Consider the following 15065-nt stretch of genomic DNA (forward strand, 5'->3'; position numbering starts at 1 on the left):
ACCAGCACTGGGGCACCTGGATGGCTTAGTCGGTTGAATGTCCAACACTTGGTTTCAGCTCAGGTAATGATCTCAGGGTCGTGAGATCGAGCCCAGCATCAGGCTCCATACTCAGAGGGGACTCTGCTTGAGACTCTTTCCCTCTGCCCCTCCCCCGGCTCATGCTCTTGCACTCTCTAAAATAAATAAATAAATAAATCTTAAAAAAAAAAAAACGACCACACTAAAATGCCACATAAAACATTAACTTATTCTTATTTTGAGACCAGTGACATTTGTCAGATTGGTACTACCTACCAGAGAAAAAGCCAGCAATTTAAAAAATATCTCACATTCTATAAATTATCATTTGAGGAACATGACTGAGGCAATGTTTATGATTACCACTAGGGTGTCCAAACCCAAAAGTTTTTAAATCACAAAATGAAACATCTCTAAAGGTTATAAAGAATGGCCTGGAGAGTTCAGAAAATATTATGTTACACAAGAGGCAGAACTAACAATATTATTAACTTTTAAAATGCTTAATTCTGTTTCTCCAGGAATGCACATCTAAAGAAAACTGGCAGAAACAAAAGCATTATGTAACCTTGCTTCCACCCTTACTTATCTGCATTAAAAAAAAGAGGGCAAAACTACTAACTTCAGCCTAACGATTCAAAGAAAATATGAAAACTAAAAGAAATGATGAGCATTACTTAAACACCTATTTGTAAGATGATGTAGCAGTAGCTAACACATTAGAATTACCTGGGGTATTTTACAAATTAGTGATGCTTAGGCCTTACATCCAAAGATTCTGATTTAATTAGGGACCCAGGCAATGGATTTGTTTTTAAAAAGCTCTTAAGGTAACTTTAACATGCAGCCAGGGATAAGAATCATTGATCTAGATAACCTCTTAATAAAACCCACTTATAATAAGTTTAGAGATAAATATACTGAAACAAAAGAAGGTACAGTGACTTACTTTTGATCATAAGTAGTATTGCTCTGTGAAAATTTTAAAAACTAATGGTACCCTAAAAAAGATTGCTCTGAATAAATGAGGGGAGAGTATGAGGGAAAAAAAAGACAGAATGCTAAAGGGAAAATAATTTGGTTTCACTGTACTTACCATATAGTCTGCAATATCCTCTGGTGCATCACCATCAACATCAAACTTGAAGGTGACCATCTTGTTGTTGTGTGTCTCCAGTTGACACTCCACCATATTGTCTCCAGATACTGAAACCTGGGCACAAACATTTCACCAATTTAAGAGTCACAGTTATTTATTATCTTCTCTTTGCAAATCTACCAAGGAACATCTAGATGAGCTCACGTTCAATATATGGAAAGTAGTTTAAACTGTTGAGAATATAAAAGGATTGTTTTTCCCTATTGAAATAGTGCCTTAACACCCATTCTATGACAAATACAAGAGTTAAATTAGCAAAATATAAATTAGAAATGTGAACCCTGTGAGAAAGAAAAAGGAATGCAACTTTTATAAAAAGACAAAAAAGTCAGAAGAGTTACTCTATTTTTCTAAAATGCAAAGATCGTTCAGTCATACATTTCCAAAATTCTCTTAATCCCACAAATTGGCTCTTTAAACAGAAGAATGAACTGCTATTGGAAATGTATACTGGTCCAGCCTTTTTGGACAGCCCATTTAGCAATATGTATTTTAAAATTTTTTAAATCTTCATATATTTTCATCAGTTTTATTAATTTATTTTAAATTGAAGTATAATTAACATACACAACACAGTTATATTGAATTTAGGTGTCCAACATACTGATTTAACAACTCCATACATTACTCAGTGCTCACCATGGTAAATGTACTCACCATCTGTCACCAAACAATCTCTTTACAATGTCATTGACTATATTCCCTTTGCTGTACATCCCAACCAACAAAACAACTTCCCTCTGCCAACCACTTTTATTCTCTGTATTAATGAGTTTGGGTTGTTTTGTTTGTTTTTGTTTGTCACTTTTTCACCCATTAATTCAACTTCTAGGAATGAAGGATTAAAAAGAATCAGGGATGTTTATAAAGATCTGTGTTCAAGAGTGTCTGCAACAGTGAGATACGTACATGCAGACAGACAAAAGGAGAAAGACAAAGAAGACACAGACTGGCAGACAGAGAGACTGACAGAAAAAAAAAACCTAAATGACAACAGAAGAAATTATTAAATTATTATATCTCTATATAAGGGACTATCTAAGACAACAATTGAAAATATTACATTACTGAAAAATTACTGACACAGGAGAATGTACATGATATATTTAGCTTTTAAAAAGGGAGAATATGACTTCTTAGACTATTGCAAAAAACAGAAGAGGAAGGAAAACTTCCAAATTCATTCTATGACACCAGCATTAACTGGATACAAAAACCAGATAAAAAAACTACAAAAAAAAAAAAGAACTACAAGCCAATATCCCTGATAAACATGGATGCAAAAACACTCAACAAAATACTACCATACTGAATCCAACAGCACATTTAAAAAATCATTTACCACAACCAAGCGGAATTGATTCCTCGGATGCAAGGGTGGTTCAATATTCATAAATAAATCAATGTGATACACACATCAACATGAGAAAGAATAAGAACCATATGATCATTTCAATAGATGCATAAAAAGCATATGACAAAGCATAACATCCTTTCATGATGAAAAACCTCAATAAAGTAAGTTTATAGGGAACATACCTCAACACAATAAAGGTCGTATGTGAAAAATCCATAGAAAACATCATGCTCAATGATGAAAAACTGACACTTTTCCCCCCAGGGTGAGGAAAAATTCAAGGATGTCCACTCTCACCACTTTTATTCAACATGGTACTGGGAATCCTAGCCACAGCAATCAGATGACAAAAACAAATAAAAGGAATCCAAATTGGTAAGGAAGAACTAAAACTTTTATTATTTGCAGATGACGATACTACACACAGAAAACCTAAAAAAAAAAAAAAACAACACCAAAAAAAACTGCTAGAACTGATAAATGAATTTACTAAGGTCACAGGATACAAAATCAATGTACAAAAATCAGTTGCATTTCAATACACTAATAATGAATCACCAGAAAAAGAAAGCAAGCATCACATTTACAATTACACCAAAAATAATAAAATACCTTGGAATAAACTTACCAAAGAGGCAAAAGACCTGTACTCTGAAAAGTATAAAGTACTGATGAAAGATGAAGATGACACAAAGAAATGGAAAGATATCCCATGCTCATGGGTTGAAAGAACAAATACTGTTAAAATGACCATACTACCCAAAGCAATCTATACATTTAATGCAAACCCTATCAAAGTAACATTTTTACAGAACTAGAACAAAATATCCCAAAATTTGTATGCGACCACAAAAAACCCAGATTAGCCAAAACAATCTTCAAAAAGAAAAGCAGGGGCGCCTGGGTGGCACAGCGGTTAAGCGTCTGCCTTCGGCTCAGGGCGTGATCCTGGCGTTATGGGATCGAGCCCCACGTCAGACTCCTCCGCTGTGAGCCTGCTTCTTCCTCTCCCGCTCCCCCTGCTTGTGCTCCCTCTCTCGCTGGCTGTCTCTATCTCTGTCGAATAAATAAATAAAATCTTTAAAAAAAAAGAAAAGAAAAGAAAAGAAAATCTAGAGGTATCACAATTCCCCGTGTTAAATTATACCACACAGCCATTGTAATCAAAAAAGTATGGTACTGGCACAAAAACAGACACACAGATCAACAGAACAGGATAGAAAGCCCAGAAATAAACACACAATTATATGGTCAATTAATCTTCAACAAAAGAGAAAAGAATATGCAATTGGAAAAAACAGTCTCTTTGAAAAATAGTGTTGGTAAAACTGGAGAGTTACACACAAAAGAATGAAAGTGGACCACTTTCATACACTATACACAAAATAAATTCAAAATGGATGAAAGAATTAAATGAGAGGCCTAAAACCATAAAAATCCTAGAAGGGAACACAGGCAGTAATTTCCGTGACACTGGCTGTACCAACATTGCTCTAGATGTTTCCTGAGGCAAGGGAAATAAAAGCAGAAATGAACTATTGGGACTATATCAAAATAAAAATTTAATGTACAGCAATGGAAACAATCAACAAAACAAAAAACAACCTACTAAATGGGAGAAGATATTTGCAAATGATATATCCAATAAAGGGTTTTTATCTAAAATATATAAAGAAATTATACAACTCAACACAAGAAATAAACCAATTACAAAATGGGCAGTAGAGAGAGTCAGAGCTTGGCAAGATGGTGGAGTAGGAGGACCCAGAGCTCATCCCGTCCTGTGTTTTCAACTAGGTATCATCCACATCCAAGTCAATAAACTGGAGAGTGATCCAAAGACTGGCAAACCAAACTCCACAACTAAATAAAGGGAAGAATCTTCACCTCAAAGTTCAGGAAGGTCAGAGATGAAGAAGGCTGCCTGCAGGAGGGACTAGCTGTGCATACAAAGATTGCTGAGAAACAGGTCCTCAAGGAAGACTAATTCCCATAAGGTATGGCTTTAAGAACCAGAGGGGTTGAATTCCATGAGTCTGTAAAACCAGTGGGGCTTAGAACCTGGAGCTTTGGAGGTCAGCTGACTCAGCACTGGGCAAGCCAGGAGGGCAAGTGATAGCTGGGTTGTCACCCTTAAAGAGACAGCAAGCTGTGGAGAGGCAACATAAAAATGGAAGTTCACACAAAGCTGGAGGAAAACAGGAGACAGATATGTTCATACTGATTTTGGATTGACTTGGAGGACTTTTCCTAAAATGAGGGAGCCTGATGCAGAGCTCAGCATGGGGCTCCACCTCACAACCCTGAGATCACAACCAGAGCTGAAACGAAGAGTTGGACACCCAACTGACTACAGCACACCGGTGCCCCATAAAGTCACTACTTTCAAGAGCAGAAGACACAGGTGAATTTCTTAACACACAAAAACAGACATAGAAAGCCAGAAAAAATGAGGAGACAAAAACTTATCTCAGCTGAAAGAACTGGACAAAGCCATAGCCAGAGATATAAGTAACATGCCTCATAGAGAATGCAAAAAATGATAAGGAAACTCACTGGACTTGAGATGAGTGGAAGACATGAGTGAGACCCTTAACACAGAGATAAGGAAAGATATAGCAGAGATAAAGGGCACAATAAATGAAATGAGAAACATACTTGATGGAATGAACAGCAGGACAGAAGAAGCAGAGAAATGAATTAGCGACCCGGAAGAAAGAGTAGTAGAAAGGAATCAAGCTAAACAAGAGAAAGACAAAAGAACTATGCAAAAAAAGAATAGACTTAGGGAACTCAGTGAATCCATCAAATGTAATAACATTCAAATAACAGGAGGCCCAAAAGAAGAAGAGAGAGGAAGGGGTGGGGGCAGAACATTTATTTCAAGAAATAATAGTTAAAAATGTCCCCAGTCTGGGGACAGGAAGCAAAATCCAGATCCAGGAGGCATAGAGAACCCCCAACAGAATAAACAAAAGCAGACTGATACAAAGATATATTGTAATTAAATTTGCAAAATATAGTAACAAAGAAAAAGATCTCAAAAGCCGTAAGACAAAAGAAATTCTTAACTTACAAAGGAAAAACCATAAGGCTAGCATGAGATTTTGCAAGCCAAAAGGGAGTGGCATGATCTATTCAAAGTGCTGAAGGGGAAAAATCTGCAGCCAAGAATACTCTATACAGCAAAGCTATTATTCTGTATAAAAGAAGAGATAGACTTTCACAGATAAACAAAAACTAAAGCAGTTCATGATCACTAAACCAGCCCTGCAAGAAATATTCAAAAGGACTCTGAGCAGAAAAGAGAAAGCACAAGTGACAGTATTTGGGACACCTGGGTGGATCAGTCAGTTGAGTGTCTGACCCTTGATTTCGGCTCAGGTCATGATCTCAGGGTTGTGAGATTTAGCCCCTAGGGAGTCTGCTAGAGATTCTCTCTCCCCCGCCTTCTGCCGCTCCCCCCACTCATGTGTGCTCGCTCTCTCTCCAAAACGAACAAATGAATAAATTAATAAATCTTTAAAAGTAAAAAAAGGAAAAGTGACAGTAGAGATGTAGAAAACAGAAAGGTGGTAAAAATGAGTATTTCTGTAAAAAATCAGTTAAGGAACTCACTAAAAAAAAGGATAAAGTGAACTAAAATATACCTAAAACATGGGGAGGACAGGAGTAAAGAATGGGTTCAAACTTAAATGACCATCAACCTAATATAGACTGCAATAATGCAGATGTTATATCAAATTTATCATATATTAAACATTACATCATATGTCAAAACCACTAATATTCAAAGATAAAGAGAAAGAAATCCAAAGATATCATTAAAAAATCAGCAATACATGAAAGAGAAAAACACAAGAAAGGGTTAGAGAAAATCTTCAGAAACAGCCATAAACAAGTCATAAAATGCAATAAATACATATCTAATAGATATGTAATTGATAATCACTTTCAATGTAATAACTAGAATAAATGCTCTAGTGAAAAGACATAGGGTAACAGAATGGATAAGAAAACAATGCCCATCTATATGCTGCCTACAAGAGACCGATTTTACATCTAAAGACATAGGAAGATTGAAAGTGACAGGATGGATAAGCATCTATCATGCCAATGGATGTCAAAAGAAAGTGGAATAGCAATACACACATCAGACGAACTAGACATTAAAACCAAAAATGTAAGGAGACACAAAAAAGGGCATGACAAATAATAAAGGTGACAATCCAAGCTATAACAACTGTAAATATTTGTTTTTCTTATAATAATATTTTTTTATTATATTCTGTTAGTCACCATACAGTACATCCCTGGTTTTTGATGTAAAGTTAAATGATTCATTAGTTGCATATAACACCCAGTGCACCATGCAATACGTGCCCTCCTTACTACCCTTCACCAGCCTATCCCATTCCCCCACCCCCCTCCCCTCTGAAGCCCTCAGTTTGTTTCTCAGAGTCCATAGTCTCTCATGCTTCATTCCCACTGTAAATATTTATGAACCTAACATGGGACCACCAAAATACATAAAACAGTTAATAACGAACATAAAGGAACTTATTGATAATAATACAATAATAGCAGGGGACTTAAACACTCAACTTATATCAATGGACATATCCTCTAAACAGAAATTAAACAAGGAAACACTGGCATTGAATGACACTGGAACAGATGGACTTAACATATATTCAGAACATTCCATCCCAAAACAGCAGAACACACGTTCTTTTTCAAGTGCACATTGAACAACCTACAGAATAGATCACATATTAGCTCTCAAAACAAGCCACAACAAATTCAAGAAGACTGAAGTCATACCACGCATCTTTTCTGACCACAATGCTGTGAAACTAGAAGTCAACCACAAGAAAAAATCTGGAAAGACCACAAATATATGCAGGTTAAATAACACGCAACTAGTCAATGAATGGCTCAACCGGAAAATAAAAGAAGAAATAAAAAAGTACATAGAAACAAATGAAAATGAAAATACAATGGTCCAAAACCTCTGGGATGCAGCAAAAGCTGTTCTAACACAGAAGTTTACAGCAACAGGTGTACCTCAACAAGCAAGAAGCTCTCAAATACACGACCTGACCTTACATCTAAAGGAGCTAGAGAAAAACAACAAACAAAACATTGAGTCAGCAGAAGGAAGGAAAGAATAAAGATTAGAGCAGAAATAAATGATACAGAAACTGAAAAAAAAAACACCCAATAGAACATACCAGTGAAAGCAAGGGCTGGCTCTATGAAAAAAAATCAATAAAATTGATAAACCTCTACCGGGACTTACCAGGGAAAAAAAAGGCTCAAATAAATAAAATCACAAATAAGCAAAGAGAAATAACAACCAACAACACACACAGAAACAATCATAAGAGAATATTATGAAAAACTACATGCCAGAAATTGGACAACCTAGAAGAAATGGATAAATTCCTACAAACATATAAACTACCGAAACTGAAACAAGGGAATAGAAAATTTGAACAGATAACTAGCAAAGAACTCGAATCAGTTATCAAAAAACTCCCAACAAACAGAAGTCCAGGTCCAGATGGCTTCACAAGCGAATTCTACAAAACATTTAAAGAAGAGTTAATGCCTATTCTCCTCAAACTATTCCAAAAAATAGAGAAGAAAGGAAAACTTGCTAATTTACTCTATGATGCCAGCATTACCCTGATACCAAAGCAGGATAAAGGCACCACTAGAAAAGAGAACTACAGGCCAATATCCCTGATGAACATACACACAAAAATCAATGTTTGAAAGGAAAAGCAGGGGTGCCTGGGTGGCTGAGTTGGTTAAGCGTCGGACTCTTGATTTCAGCTCAGGTCATGATCTCGGCATTGTGAGACTGAGCCTCACACTGGGCTCCATGCTCAGCAGGCAGTCTGCTCCTCCTCCTGTCTCTCTCCCCCCAACCATGCCCCTCCCTCCACTTACACTCATGTGTGCTCTCTCTCTCAAAAAATAAACAAACAAATAAATCTTTAAAAAATACAAATAAAAGGAAAAGCAAAGCTGGAGGCATCACAAATCTGGACATCAGGTTATACGACTAAGCTATATTAATCAAAACACTATGGTACTGGCACAAAAATAAATGCACAAATCAATGAAAGATAAAAGAAAATTTAGAATTAAACCCACAAGTTTAGATCAATTAATTTTCAACAAAGCAGGAAACAATATCCAATGGTAAAAGGACAGTCTCTTCAACAAATGGTGTTGGAAAAACTGGACAACAACATGCAAAAGAATGTAATTCCACCACTTTCTGACACCATACACAAAAACAAATTCAAAATGGATTAAAGATCTAAATGTAAGGCCTAAAACTGCAAAAATCCTAGAAGAGAACACAAGCAATAACTTGTTGACATCAGCATCAGCAACTTCTTTCTAGTTATATCTCCTGAAGACGGAAACAAAAGCAAAAATGATCTATTGGGACTACATCAAAATAAAAAGCTTCTATACAGCAAAGGAAACAATTAAAAAAACTAAAAGGCAACCTATGGAATGGGAGACGATATTTGCAAATTACATATCTGATAAAGGGCTAATATACAAAATATGTTAAGAATTTATAAAATTCAACACAACAAAAACAAGTAATCCAACTACGAAGTTGTCAGAAAACACTTACAGACATTTCTCCAAAGACATTCAGATGGCCAACAGACACATTAAAAGATGCTCATCATCACAGAAACGCAAATCAAAACTACGATGAGCTATCACCTCATGCTTGTTGGAATGGCTAAAATCAACAACACAAGAAAAAACAGTTGTTGATGAGGATGTGGAAAAAAAGGAACCCTCATGCACTATTGCTTGGAATGCAAACTGGTGTAGCCACTGTGGAAAACACTATGGAGGTTCCTCAAAAAGTTCAAAATAGAACTACCCCATGATCCAGTAATCACACTAGTGGGTATTTACATAAAGAATACATAAACACTAATTCAAAGGGATATATACACCCCTATGTTAATAGCAGCACTATTTACAATAACCAAGATATGGAAGCAACTCAAGTGTCCATCAATTGATGAATGGATAAAGAAGATGTGGTATCTATCTATCTAGATAGATAGATAGACAGGTAACGTATCTAGATAGATAGATAGATAGATAGATAATGAAATATTATTCAGCCATAAAAAAGAATGAAATCTTGTCATTTGCAACAAAATGGATGGTGCTCAAAAGTGTAATGCTAAGTGCAATAAGTGAGAGAAAGACAAATACCATAAGATTTTACTCATATGTGGTATTTAAGAAACAAAACAAATGAAAAATTGAAAAAAAAGAGAGAGAGAGAGACAACCAAGAAACAGCCTATAGAGAACAAACTGATGTTTACCACAGGGGAGGCATATGGGGGATGGGTGAAATAGATGATATGGATTAAAGCTTACCCTTATCATGATGAGCACTAAGTAATGTACACAACTATTGAGTAACTATATTGTACACCTGAAACTAATATAACACTGTCTGTTAACTACACCGGAATTAAAATTAAAAACTTAATAAAATTAACATATATGTGTGTGTATGTGTGTACATGTATGTGTGTTCAGGAAAAGAAAAAGGAAGAATACAAAATTATATGTATAGGTTTAAGCATCCATCCAAAACGTATACCACATTGGTTAGAAATATCAGCTTTAAAGTCTGAACTGGATTCAGATCCAACTATCACTTGCTAATTCAATGACCGTAGGCAAATTACTTTACCTCTCTAATTTTCAGCATCTTCATTTGTAAAGATGAGTATACTAACATCTGTCAGACAAGGTTACTGAAGGATTAAATGATAAAACAAATGCATAATATTTGGGGTGTCTACCACAAAAGAATACAATAAATTTGCTACTATTACTAGTACTGTTACAACCTTAATAATGTAAAATACTACATATACATAGAGGGAAAAAAGATGAAAACTAAAACATTAATAGGAACTATCTCTGACAGGTGGTAAAAGTGATTTTTATTTTCTTCCTAATATTTGACCTATATTTCCTAGTACATATTTTTTTTTTAATTTTATTTTATTATATTGTGTAGTACATATTTTTAACAGAAAAAAATTTTAATGAAAGAGACGTTACCATTTCACAATGCTCTACACTCATGTCTGAAGCAACATGGCCCCGACCTGTCAACACAGACCTCTACACACTTAACCAAATAATATTTACACACTGACCTGAAGGACAGTAAGTTGGAATTTAGTCCCCTTCTCTGGTCGAGGACAGGAAGCTCTTCTTTGTTTGATCCGATCTTGTTTGCCATTTCCACATGGGTTATCAGGGGTATTGATGTTTTCCTTCACAGCTGCCACATCAGGATTCAAACTAGTTATTAGGAAAAAAAAGCAAAAGCAAGTCATATTCAATTTCTCAGAGAAAACATTATTCCATGACTCTCAAAGCCCAGTATTTAACCCAAATTAGAATTAACACCTGAAATTCTATGATGTCTAGAATAATTCCATTCTGATGGTAAAATTCTAGAAAAACTCCAATTATAAAATAATACAGAATGAGTTTAAAGAAAATAAATAAGAAATATAATGTCAGAGAATATACAAAAAGCAAATTGTACACTTCAAACTGGTTAACTTAATGGTATGTGAATTATATCTCAATAAAGATGTTTTTCAAAGTTATGAAAAACTGAGATAATATGTATTTATCTGGCAATCACCTGACAGTAGTGGGACTGAAAGAAAAACACTGTCATTGATGGACCTCTGTGGAACCTTTTATCAGAGGATGCTCTTGATCAATTTTATCTTGTTTGTTTTTGGGTATATTATTATTGTGTTCAAATAAAACTTCTAACAAACAACTTTCACTCAAAATATACCTGTTCATGTGTTGAACTCAAAAGGGCATAAACTGACCAAGTAGGAGAAACAGGAACAGGGTAGGAGAAAGAATAAAAAATGAAAATACGATTTAAAAAAATGTGGTAGTGGTTTGTTGGAAAATGGTGGCAGAGTAGGAGGACCCTACGCTCACCTGTCCCATAAATACAACCAGATAACTATCAAATCATCCCAAATACACCAGACATTGACCCGAAGACTGGAAGAACAGCTACACAACTACAGGTAGGGAAGAGGCCACACTGAAGAAGGTAAAAGTGTGGAGATGTGTTTGGGGAGAGAATCAGATTGTGGCCACTGGGGTGGGAAGGAAGCAGTGGTCACAGAAAAGGGTTAGAGAGACTAACACACAGGGGAGTGCATGGGAAAACAAATCCCCATAGCAACTGGTTTGGAAAGCAAGAGGGGCCAAATTTCAGACTTCAGCAACCAGTGGGGCATAAAGCCTGGAGTTTTAAAGGTCACTGGGCTTGACTGGGATACAGCCCAGAGGACATTGTGCTACTTTTGCAGAATAGGCAGACAAACAACCTGTGAGTATACAGTGTGGCAACAGTGATATGAAGAGCACCTGGGGTACACAGTGGGGAGGTTATTTGTTCATTTCAGACCGTATCCCAAAGAGGCAGTGTTCACAGAGAGAAAGCTCTGGGAAGAAAAGAACTAGGCGGAGCCAATTCCTCCCCTGACCCTAAGTATAAGCACAAGGCCACCACAGGAACCAGCACAATGTTGACAATCCCGACCTGACATGCTTACACCAAGCCCTGCCTCTCCCACATTCTAATGGAACTCCTGTTTCCAGTCTCCATTGCCACTATCCCACCTTGGTGGGCCCCTCCCCCAGAAGACTGGCCCAAAACCCTGCTCACACAATGCTTCCTTACTCAGGAGTTTTGCAGAGCCTTAGTTATAGTGGTGGTGAGAACAGGTCTCATTTCACAAATGGACCAGGGCACACCTAGTTAAAACATGCCACATTCAGGCAAAGGACCAAATACTGCCCACAACACACAAACAGAGCCTCTGCAAACAACTGGCCTGAAAGATAAAGTGGCTAGGACAAAATAAGAGTATACACAGCACACACTGGAGACACTCCTGTAAGCACCAGGCCCTGGGGAATAAGGGACACTCCTGGGCAAGGCACTACAGGACCTCTTCATCATAAGGCCATTACCCTCAAGAATAGAAGATGCAGTTGACTTTCCTAAAACAGAGAAACAGGCACAGAAATATAGGTAAAATGAGAAGACAGAAATTTATCCCAAACGAAAGAACAGGACAAGGCCACGGCCAGAAATCTAAGCAAAACAGAAATACATAACATGCCTGATGGAGGGCTTAAAGTAATGATCACAAACATACTCATTGGACTTGAGAAAAGAATGGAGGACATCAGTGAGACCCTTAACACAGAGATAAGGAATAACATCACAGTGATAAAGGGCTCAATAAATGAAATGAGAAGCACACTTGATGGAATGAAGAGCAGGATGGAAGAAGTAGAGGAACAAATTAGTGACCTAGAAGACAGAATAATGTAAAGGCATCGAGTTGAACAAGAGAGAAAAAAGAATTATGAGAAATGAAAATAGACTTAGGGAACACAGTGACTCCACCAAATGTAATAACATTCATATTATAGGAGTCCTAGAAGAAGAGAGAGGAAAGGGGGTAGAAAATTTACTGGAAGAAGTAATAGCTGAAAACTTCCCTAATCTGGGGAAGGTAACAGATACCCAGATCCAGGAGGCATGAGAACGCCCAACAAAATCAACAAAAGGAGATCCATACCAAGATATATTTTCATTAAATTTGCAAAAAAAATAGGGATGAAGAAAAAAATTTAAGGGGCACGTGAGTGGTTCAGTCGGTTAAGTGTCTGCCTTCAGCTCAAGTCATGATCCCAGGGTCCTGGGATTGAGCCCCTCATCGGGCTCCCTTCTCCATCTCCCTCTGCAGTGCCCCCTGCTTCTGTTCTCTTTCCCTCCATCAAATAAATAAATAAATAAATAAATAAATAAATAAATAAATAAAATCTTTAAAAAATTTTTAAAAGCAAGGCAAAAGAAGATAGTAACATAAAAGAGAAACCTCAAAAGGATAGCAGGGGATTTTTCAGCAGAAGCTTTAAAAGCCAGAGGGGAGTGGCATGACAGGTTCAAAGTGCTGAATGAGAAAAATCTGCAGCCAAGAATACTCCATTCACCAAGGCTACCATTCAGAATAGAAGGAGAGACAAAGAGTTTCCCGGACAAATAAAAACTAAAGGAGTTCATGACCGCTAAACCAGCTCTGTAAAAAAATATTAAAGGGGACTCTTTGAGTGGAAAGGAGAGACCAAAAGTGAAAGTATGAAGGTAGGAAACTAAAGCAGTAAAAAATAATATTTCTGTAAAAATTCAGGCAAGGTATTCACAAAATAAATGGAAAACATAAAATATGCAAATATGTGAACTATGACAAAATATAACTAAAATGTGGGGAGGAGAAGAGTAAAGAATGGGTCCAAACTTAAACGACCATCAAATTAATATAGACTGCTACATGCAGATGTCATATACAAACCTAATAGTAACCATATATCGAAAACCACTAATAAATATGTAAAGAACAAAGAGAAAAAATCCAAATATATCAATAAGGAAAATAACCAAATGATGAAAGAGATAAAAACAATAAAGGATCAGAGAAAATCTTCAGAAACAACCACAAAACAAAGAATAAAATGACAATACATTTTCAATAATTACTTTGAAGGTAAATGGACTCAATGCACCTATCAAAAGTCATAGGGGCACAGAATGGATAAAAAAAAATAAGACCCATCTATATGCAGCCTACAAGAGACTCATTTTAGACCTAAAAATATAAACAGATTGAAAATGAGGGAGTGGAGAAATGTCTATCATGAAAATGGATGTCAACAGAAAGACGGAGGAGCAATACTTATATCAGAGAAAACAGACTTTAAAACAAAGACTAACAAGAGAAAAAGGAGAACAATATATAATCATAAAGGGGATCTCCAACCAGAAGATACAACAATTATAAATATCTACGCACCCAACATATGAGCAAAAAAGACAGTTAATAACCAATATAAATAATCAATAATCATACAATAGTTGGGTACTTTAACACCCAACTTACAGCAATGGGCTGATCATCTAAACAGAACACTGGGGCGCCTGGGTGGCTCAGTCAGTTAAGCATCTGCCTTCGGCTCAGGTCATAGTCTCACGGCCTTGAGATAGAGCCCTGTGTAGGGCTCCCTGCTCGGTGGGGAGTCTGCTTCTCCCTCTCCCTCCGTCCCTCCCCACTGCTCATGCTTGCTCTCTCTCACTTCTAAATCTCTCAAGTAAATAAAATCTTTTTTTTAAAAAGAACATCAAAAAGGGAACAATGGCTTTGAATGACACTGGAACAGATGGACTTAACACATATATTCAGAACATTCCATCCCCAAACAGCAGAATACGTGTTCTTTTCAAGTGCACATTGAACAACCTACAGAATAGATCACATATTAGCTCTCAAAACAAGCCACAACAAATTCAAGAAGACTGAAGTCATACCACACATCTTTTCTGACCACAACACTG

General features: G+C 36.5%; 1 protein-coding gene across 8 annotated transcripts in view; it reads right to left on the reverse strand.

Moving 5' to 3' along the window:
* The window catches only part of WNK3 (WNK lysine deficient protein kinase 3), a 154762-nt gene that overhangs the window by 30366 nt on the left and 109331 nt on the right, over positions 1-15065 (reverse strand). For all 8 annotated transcript variants that reach the window (XM_034649330.1, XM_034649327.1, XM_034649328.1 and 5 more), the window contains exons 12-13: positions 10774-10921; positions 1118-1234 (exon numbers count right to left, since the gene is read on the reverse strand). In XM_034649330.1, coding sequence (XP_034505221.1) covers positions 1118-1234; positions 10774-10921 — 265 coding nt within the window. The remainder of the gene's footprint in view (positions 1-1117; positions 1235-10773; positions 10922-15065) is intronic.

The sequence above is a fragment of the Ailuropoda melanoleuca genome, chromosome X (genome assembly GCF_002007445.2).
Source record: "Ailuropoda melanoleuca isolate Jingjing chromosome X, ASM200744v2, whole genome shotgun sequence".
Taxonomy (NCBI): domain Eukaryota; kingdom Metazoa; phylum Chordata; class Mammalia; order Carnivora; family Ursidae; genus Ailuropoda; species Ailuropoda melanoleuca.